General features: G+C 42.8%; 1 protein-coding gene across 2 annotated transcripts in view; it reads right to left on the bottom strand.

Moving 5' to 3' along the window:
- Positions 1–4,330: 4,330 nt before the first annotated feature.
- LOC311103112 (nucleic acid dioxygenase ALKBH1-like) overlaps positions 4,331–9,524 on the bottom strand; it is a 14,149-nt gene continuing 8,955 nt past the window's right edge. For both annotated transcript variants that reach the window (XM_084144648.1, XM_084144649.1), the window contains exons 5-6: positions 5,600–5,793; positions 4,331–5,017 (exon numbers count right to left, since the gene is read on the bottom strand). In XM_084144648.1, the coding sequence (XP_084000774.1) occupies positions 4,558–5,017; positions 5,600–5,793 (654 nt within the window). In that variant the 3' untranslated portion in view covers positions 4,331–4,557. The remainder of the gene's footprint in view (positions 5,018–5,599; positions 5,794–9,524) is intronic.

Genomic DNA, 9,524 nt, shown 5'->3' with positions numbered 1-9,524 from the left:
CACAACACACATCAGGGGTATGCCTTGTTGTTATTCCTCTAGCCAGATATTACTAGTAAAAAATGGACTAAATACACTCTTAGAAAGAAAGGTGCTATCTAGAAACTAAAAGGGTTTTTCGGCTGTCCCCATAGGATAACCCTTTGAAGAAACCTTTTTGGTTCCAGGTAGAACTATTTTGATTCCAGGTAGAACTTTTTTGGGTTCCATGTAGAACCCTTTCCACAGAGAAACTAAAAAAGGGGTGGTCTCATGGGACAGCCAAAGAACCCTTTTGGAACCTTTTGGAACCTTTGGAACCTAAGAGTGTACATACATCACTTTACTCGAAGATGACAGTGGCTAATTTCCTATGGAGTCTCTCTATGCTCTGGTGTTATCTACCAACCAGAGACTAACTGACAGCATATAGACATCTCATTACAGACTCATAGACAGGCCCCATAGGACTGGGTTAGGGTCATCAGAAACTTTGCAGCGATAGATTACTTTAGCTCCTGTGTGTAAAAAGCCCACAAATAAATGTGATGCGCCAGTGGAAAATCAATGTCGCCATTTTCCATGGCAGCCATGATAACTAGAGGGAGAGAGAAGGACAGTCAATAGCTGTTTCCATTAACTTGTCCAGTGTATTTTTTTTTTTTTTTTTTTACATTTAGAAGGTTCATATAGAAAATAGATGCGACAATTGCCTGCTACGGTGCGTCTCCATTGAACTGCCTTGTGTCGATTAAAATAGCTGGGCGTAATTATGTAACACCCCCCAAAATTTGGGGGGCAAATTGCGACAGCCTGTATGCCCTCCCTCCTTTCTGTTTCATGTCTCTGCTAGCCCGCAAAAGCCAGCATGGATATAATGCAATCATTATATTCTAATAATTCTCATGTGCCAATGTATCACCACGGTCTGTGTCACAGTGAAACTTGCACTCATGTAGGCCTAGTTCAGAAATAATTGAATGGTGAAACTTGCTTCCAGTCAACCAGAAAAGCAAGGCGAAGCAATTCAGACATTCTTGAAAGTCAGGAAGAATCCTTGTCCTGCAAAGAAATATTATTTTTATAGTTGAAAAAATTGTTTAGCAAACAGTAGGCATTTAGAATTAAATGTGTAGTGGAGGTTTATAGTTACGTGATGACGTCACATGCCCCGTGTACCTGCACAATTATTTGTCACGGGAAAAAAGCCCTGTTTCCATCATAATTTTCCTCAAACAATACAGTTTGACAAAGGAAAAATCCACCACTGTCGAACAGATACAATTGTTTCTCCTATAGTATGAAAAAAGTATGAAAAATGTATGCACTCACTAACTGTAAGTCGCTCTGGATAAGAGCGTCTGCTAAATGACTAAAATGTAAAATGTTTCCATTACAAGTCGCAATGTTTTGTTTTGCAGCATTGCTTTTGTTGAACAAACCTGGGTCAATGGAAACCTGCCTAGTGATTAGAAAGAGAGATCAAGAGAGAAGGAAAATGGGAAGGAAGAGGCTTAACAAATGATTCACTTCGACATCTCAAGTTTGAGTTCGAGTTGATTTAGTAATTTTGGATGTTAAAACATACATAGGACCAGAGACATTATTATAGAGAGTTAGAACATTCAGGTTTATGCATTATGATGCATTTACATGACACTACAACATTCTATGGCAGCCATGTATGAGAAAAAAATGTATGAAAAATGTATGCGCTCACTAACTGCAAGTCGCTCTGGATAAGAGCGTCTGCTAAATGACTCAAATGTAAATGTAAATGTTGGCTCACCATTAACATAACATGGGGGATATTTAAATAATGCTATGAAACGGAATGTCTTAGAATTAGAACAACATTAGAGATTCTAAAAGTTAGTCCAACTCTCTATGGCTCTGCATAGGCCTATGAATCCTACATTATTTTGGAATTCCCAGTGTTCTTATAAATGAAGTAGTAAATAAACTACCTAAACTATATAATACATGTACAAAACAACTTTACATCCTCTTGATGACAAAGTGGTGCTGTAATATCTGTCCATGTCATTGTGTAAAGCCAAAGACGACCTAATGTCCCACACTGGACAATAACGTTTTTCTATCCTCTTCTACAAGTCTCAGCTCTCCCTTAGTTCACTCATCATTAGCCGAAGGCGATATTGAGTTGTTTCATCTGACGGTCCAAAGGCATTGTATGCAGCCGGCTCTACACTCGTATCCCAGTGGGTGTATACATGGAAAAGAAATTATGCAAAATATGCATACTTTCTTTTATGAAACACAATTTTCCACCACCATGCTAGAGTGGATAATACCTTGGAATGCTAGTCCCGGATGTTGCGTATCGCGTTCAGCCAATCAGGTTGAAGCAGTCTGTTGTTTACCCTTGGCTGAACACAGCGCGCAACATCAGGGAGTAGCATTAGCCACTTTAGCACGGTGGTGGAAAATTGTGTTTCATAAAGAACGTAGGCTTATATTTTTCCCGTTAAAATGTTTCTCTTCTCGCCATTAAATCGAGTTAAGGAGGAAATCGATGCATTTGCAGCCTGAATGGAGAATGTTTTATGTACAAACCGGTCGCCGGGGGATACGAGTGTATAGCCGGCTGCATCCAATGCCTTTGGACGGTAAGATGAAACAACTCAATATCGTCATCTGCCGGTCTTTGGGCTAACTCGTCATGTGATATGGGTCAACTGCAGTTCACTTCATTCCAACATTACATAAATGGACCATGAAGGAAACACTGTTTTGTCCTATTTCGCAGAGACAAACTACATCACAACCCATTTATGAAAACAACAACTTTTTGCTCTAATTAATGTAGTGAAACTCTGAGCTCGACTATAGTGAATAACAATCCCTGTTCTATAGTAGAAACTGTTGGTTTACAGTAGTACAGAAGAACACACAAAAGATCTCGCCTTGAAACCAATTTATTCTCCCTTTATCATGTCCCTCTGACCCCTTTAAGAAACACGAGGCAATTAATCCAGTTTTATTCTCCAAATATGTGTTTCTCAAAGGGCCAAGCAAGTGTGAAGAGTTTAATGTGGTTTCACTGTTTCATGATTTCAAACACGTAGAGAGAAAACAATCTAAGGAATAACTTTTAATAGGTTTCCAATGAGGAGAGGGATGTGTATGGTCTGTCTGTGTTGACGCTATTTTTCTCCAGGGCCCAGTTTTTCAGAATGATCTGGATTCTGTAATCCTATTTTTTTGCAATCCAGCATCAGATCGATGTCTGTTTTTGATACGGTTTTTCAGAAAATAATCTGATAGGATCATTCTGATCCAGATATCACAATATCAAGATCACAGAATCCGGATTTTCAGCGCTTTGAACGGGCCTCGCCATCTGCTGGACAGGCTGTGCTACTACTTCTACACTGGCATAGGAAACAGATGAGGAAACGACATGAATAAAGGTACCTTGATTACACATAATAGAACCTGCATATCACGTATAAGTATAGATGCATTTATTGGACAATTCTCAATATAACAACTGACCACATAACTATACTAGGGTAAATTTAACATAATGAACCTTTGGTTTTCAGATCAAAGAAAAAACATCCTCACCTTAGTTATATTGGTTGTAGAGGCTTTAACCTTTCTAAATCCACCCTGAATCCACCCTTCCAGTGGGTTCAAGACAATCCTGAATTTCGGCATCAAAACTATTCTAATCACTACCTTTGAGTAAAAAAAAAAAAGATTTAAAAAAAAAGACATTTAATCCTGATTAAACCTCAGATTGGATGACCAAATCCTTTTCTAACATTTAATATTTTTTCTGATTGCCAAAATCATCTCAGATAAATTTTGAAAGACTGGGGCCAAGGTATGCTACAGGGCCTGGTTTCCTAAAAGCATCTTAAGGCTAAATTCATCGTTAGAACCTTCATAGGAGCATTGTTAAATCTCCGAGCTGTTTACCAAAACCATCGTTATTAATGTTGCACTTGAAAACACTCATCATCTGTAACGCCTGCCTCAGACCATTCGTAGAACAGCTAAGTGCATCGTTAGATGCTTTTTTCACCCCCCTCCCGCATCACCTTATACACATAAACTGACCCCACATAACTCAACTATACAGTGTATTACATTTACATTTTAGTCATTTTAGCAGACGCTCTTATCCAGAACGACTTACAGTTAGTAAGTGCATACATTTTTCATACTGGTCCCCCGTGGGAATCGAACCCACAACCCTGGCGTTGCAAGCGCCATGCTCTACCAACTGAGCTACACGGGACAGCTGACCCCACATAACTCAACTATGACGTCAGTCTGCACACAGTGTATAACAGCTGAACCTACATAACTCATACGTTGCAAAATGAAGAAGTCACAATTTCTTTAAATACAATGTCACATTTATTACAACATCTCCATTTGAAATCATCCAGAAAATAAATATTCATCATAAGAGGTAACATTCGCTGTACAGTAGATCATCTCTTGTTATTATAACTGTCTTCTAGTACTCCTCTTTGACCTGTTAACATTTAACGGTCCATACATGTAACCTCTATAGGTGTGGTGTCTCATGACTCAGTGTCACTAGTCACTCCTCCTCCTCTTCAGTCCCACATTCTCTCCATCCTGGTTGTCATGGTACCCATCCGTGTGTCCCGCGTCTGTCCGTTTGTCTGTCGTGTCCATCGCGGGGAAGGCCTGGCCGGACCCCAGCACCTGTCTGATGGTCATATTCACCCTGGAGGTCTGGATGTACCTGGAGCACACCGCCCAGTCCTCCTCTGATACTGGCTGGATCAGGGTGGCCTCTCCCTGGGTATGGTCCTGGGCGAGTCCCTGGTCTGACCATGGGCCTAGGCCCTCCTCCTCCAGAGATGGGTGTAAGGGGTCTCCCTTGGGGGCGGGGACGACGCGAGGCACGGCGTGGTAGAGGAGGCGGCTGTGTCCTGACATTACCATGACATCACCGCTGTGCATGTACATGGCGGTGGGCGGGTCTTCCCTCTGAGTTCCACCAAGCAGGAAGACGGCAGATTGGCCGAAACTGCCGTCAATCAAAAAAAAGAGAGGAAGACAAGTATGAGGTTAACAACAATGACAAGACAAACAGGAAATGGTCAATAGTCGCATTCACATTCAGAGTAACACATCCAGAAAGTATTACCAAAGAGTGTCAGGTTGTAATTTAGGATGAATTGAGACAATATTCAATGAGGGAGTTATGGCCCGTCACGTGACCGGGCGAAGCCGGTGAGGGAGGAGCGCCCTGCTCAAATCGAACAGTAATCTGTGCCGCTCGGTCATATTGTCAACAATGCAGCATTGTGCATCTCTTTTCCAAAGAAAATATGTTTGAATTTTCTAACTAGTTTTCATTGGGAAGGCAGCGTTTTTATCAAAAGCAATCACTGTTGCTTGTGAACACACAGAATCCTATTCATAACTCCACGTGCTTAACCTACGTCACTTTGGTTTAGCGCTGACTTCGCCATTGGCCAGAACGGGACACCCGGCTCACACCCGGAAGGCAGCCAGGTTCCAAATCGAATGTAATCAACACTAACCCGGTTCACCCACTGAAAGCCGTGGTTGGTGGTTTGGTACAACAAGCCCCTCCTCCTCTTACCTGAATGACAGGAGGGGTCTAGTGTGGTCCAGCTCTGATTCGTCTACGTGGATCCCGAGCGACGAATCAGAGCGGTAGTAGTTGAGGATTCCAGCCTCTGCGTTGAACCCAGGGAATCGGCAGGCTGCGGCCACATGGCAGGATACAGAGTGGAGATCTGATGGGAACGGAGTGTAGTGATCTGCTGAGTATGTCTACAACAGAAGGAAGAGAAAAATCTCTAAAACAATGTATTAATTATTTCCAGGGACCACGCATAACATCTACGTTGCACAAGCCTTTCAGTGGTCGGTCTGTATAGTACAACTTCTCTCTGTTGTGTACAGTGAGGGAAAAAAGTATTTGATCCCCTGCTGATTTTGTATGTTTGCCCACTGACAAAGACATGATCAGGCTATAATTTTAATGGTAGGTTTATTTGAACAGTGAGAGACAGAATAACAACAACAAAATCCAGAAAAACGCATGTCAAAAATATTATAAATTGATTTGCATTTTAAAGAGGGAAATAAGTATTTGACCCCTCTGCAAAACATGACATAGTACTTGGTGGCGAAACCCTTGTTGGCAATCACAGAGATCAGACGTTTCTTGTAGTTGGCCACCAGGTTTCACACATCTCAGGAGGGATTTTGTTCCACTCCTCTTAGCAGATCTTCTCAAAGGTTTCGAGGCTGACGTTTGGCAGATTTTCTATGGGTTTAAGGTCTGGAGACTGGCTAGGCCACTCCAGGACCTTAATGTGCTTCTTCTTGAGCCACTCCTTTGTTGCCTTGGCCGTGTGTTTTGGGTCATTGTCATGCTGGAATACCCATCCACGACCCATTTTCAATGCCCTGGCTGAGGGAAGTAGGCTCTCACCCAAGATTTGATGGTACATGGCCCGTCCATTGTCCCTTTGATGCGGTGAAGTTGTCCTGTCTCCTTAGCAGAAAAACACCCCCAAAGCATAATGTTTCCACCTCCATGTTTGACGGTGGGGATGGTGTTCTTGGGGTCATAGTCAGCATTCCTCCTCCTCCAAACACGGCGAGTTGAGTTGATGCCAAAGAGCTCCATTTTGGTCTCATCTGACCACAACACTTTCACCCAGTTCTCCTCTGAATCATTCAGATGTTCATTGGCAAACTTCAGACGGGCATGTATATGTGCTTTCTTGAGCAGGGGGACCTTGCGGACGCTGCAGGATTTCAGTCATTCACGGCGTAGTGTGTTACCAATTGTTTTCTTGGTGACTATGGTCCCAGCTGCCTTGAGATCATTGACAAGATCCTCCCGTGTAGTTCTGGGCTGATTCCTCACCGTTCTCATGATCATTGCAACTCCACGAGGTAAGATCTTGCATGGAGCCCCAGGCCGAGGGAGATTGACAGTTATTTTGTGTTTCTTCCATTTGCGAATAATCGCAGCAACTGTTGTCACCTTCTCACCAAGCTGCTTGGCGATGGTCTTGTAGCCCATTCCAGCCTTGTGTAGGTCTACAATCCTGTCCCTGACATCCTTGGATAGCTCTTTGGTCTTGGCCATGGTGGATAGTTTGGAATCTGATTGATTGATTGCTTCTGTGGACAGGCGTCTTTTATACAGGTAACAAGTTGAGATTAGGAGCACTCCCTTTAAGAGTGTGCTCCTAATCTCAGCTCGTTACCTGTATAAAAGACACCTGGGAGCCAGAAATCTTTCTGATTGAGAGGGGGTCAAATACTTATTTCCCTCATTAAAATGCAAATCAATGTATAACATTTTTGACATGCGTTTTTCTGGATTTTGTTGTTGTTATTCTGTCCCTCACTGTTCAAATAAACCTACCATTAAAATTATAGACTGATCATTTCTTTGTCAGTGGGCAAACGTACGAAATCAGCAGGGGATCAAATACTTTTTTCCCTCACTGTAGGTACAGTGTGGAAAAAAAGTATTTAGTCAGCCACCAATTGTGCAAGTTCTCCCACTTAAAAAGATGAGAGAGGCCTGTACTTTTCATCATAGGTATACGTCAACTATGACAGACAAATTGAGATTTTTTTCCCCCAGAAAATCACATTGTAGGATTTTTATTGAATTTATTTGCAAATTATGGTGGAAAAAAAGTATTTGGTCACCTAAAAACAAGCAAGATTTCTGGCTCTCACAGACCTGTAACTTCTTCTTTAAGAGGCTCCTCTGTCCTCCACTCGTTACCTTTATTAATGGCACCTGTTTGAACTTGTTATCAGTATAAAAGACACCTGTCCACAACCTCAAACAGTCACACTCCAAACTCCACTATGGCCAAGACCAAAGAGCTGTCAAAGGACACCAGAAAGAAAATTGTAGACCTGCACCAGGCTGGGAAGACTGAATCTGCAATAGGTAAGCAGCTTGGTTTGAAGAAATCAACTGTGGGAGCAATTATTAGGAAATAGAAGACATACAAGACCACTGATAATCTCCCTCGATCTGGGGCTCCACGCAAGGAAATAGAAGACATACAAGACCACTGAAAATCTCCCTCGATCTGGGGCTCCACGCAAGATCTCACCCTGTGGGGTCAAAATGATCACAAGAACGGTGAGCAAAAATCCCAGAACCACACGGGGGGACCTAGTGAATGACCTGCAGAGAGCTGGGACCAAAGTAACAAAGCCTACCATCAGTAACACACTACGCCGCCAGGGACTCAAATCCTGCAGTGCCAGACGTGTCCCCCTGCTTAAGCCAGTACATGTCCAGGCCCATCTGAAGTTTGCTAGAGTGCATTTGGATGATCCAGAAGAGGATTGGGAGAATGTCATATGGTCAGATGAAACCAAAATAAAGCTGTTTTTCTGCAAAGGGACCAGGACGACTGATCGGTGTAAAGGAAAGAATGAATGGGGCCATGTATCGTGAGATTTTGAGTGAAAACCTCCTTCCATTAGCAAGGGCATTGAAGATGAAACGTGGCTGGGTCTTTCAGCATGACAATGATCCCAAACACACCGCCCGGTCAAAGAAGGAGTGGCTTCGTAAGAAGCATTTCAAGGTCCTGGAGTGGCCTAGCCAGTCTCCAGATCTCAACCCCATAGAAAATCTTTGGAGGGAGTTGAAAGTCCGTGTTGCCCAGCGACAGCCCCAAAACATCACTGCTCTAGAGGAGATCTGCATGGAGGAATGGGCCAAAATACCAGCAACAGTGTGTGAAAACCTTGTGAAGACTTACAGAAAACGTTTGACCTGTGTCATTGCCAACAAAGGGTATATAACAAAGTATTGAGAAACTTTTGTTATTGACCAAATACTTATTTTCCACCATAATTTGCAAATAAATTCATTAAAAATCCTACAATGTGATTTTCTGGAGAAAAAAATTCTCATTTTGTCTGTCATAGTTGACGTGTACCTATGATGAAAATTACAGGCCTCTCTCATCTTTTTAAGTGGGAGAACTTGCACAATTGGTGGCTGACTAAATACTTTTTTCCCACACTGTATGTCTCTGTTGTGTAGGTCTGTCATAGTTAGATCAATTTTATCTTACTGAAGTCAGCCAGCCAGCCAGAAATCCAGTCAGTCATTCAGTCTGGGGGGACATTATTTCCATTAATAAACAAACAAACTCTCTGTGCTCTGTATCTCTTCCTGGTTAGTGTTGGGGGCGTGGCCCCTGCACTCAGCCACACATGTGCAATCACAGGATAATCACTGTGCTGCTATCCTCTAAACACCCAGTTAGCTAGGGGGGGGGGGGGGGGGGGGGATGAGACGGCTGTGTGGGTGGGGGTGGAGTAGACGGATGTGGGGGTGGGTAGATTAGACACAGACCCCTGCTTAAAATGCAGCGATTGTTGTCAGACATTTGGCAGTGTCAGAGCCGGGATGGGAGCTAATGAATCCTGTGTAAGACTCCTGACTGATTTAATGGGACAGAGGGAAAGAGGACTAAAGACGTTGGATGTCATTAGCA

The sequence above is a fragment of the Coregonus lavaretus genome (assembly GCF_964263955.1).
Source record: "Coregonus lavaretus genome assembly, chromosome: 27".
Taxonomy (NCBI): Eukaryota; Metazoa; Chordata; class Actinopteri; order Salmoniformes; family Salmonidae; genus Coregonus; species Coregonus lavaretus.
This window is presented reverse-complemented; position numbering and strand designations above follow the sequence as displayed.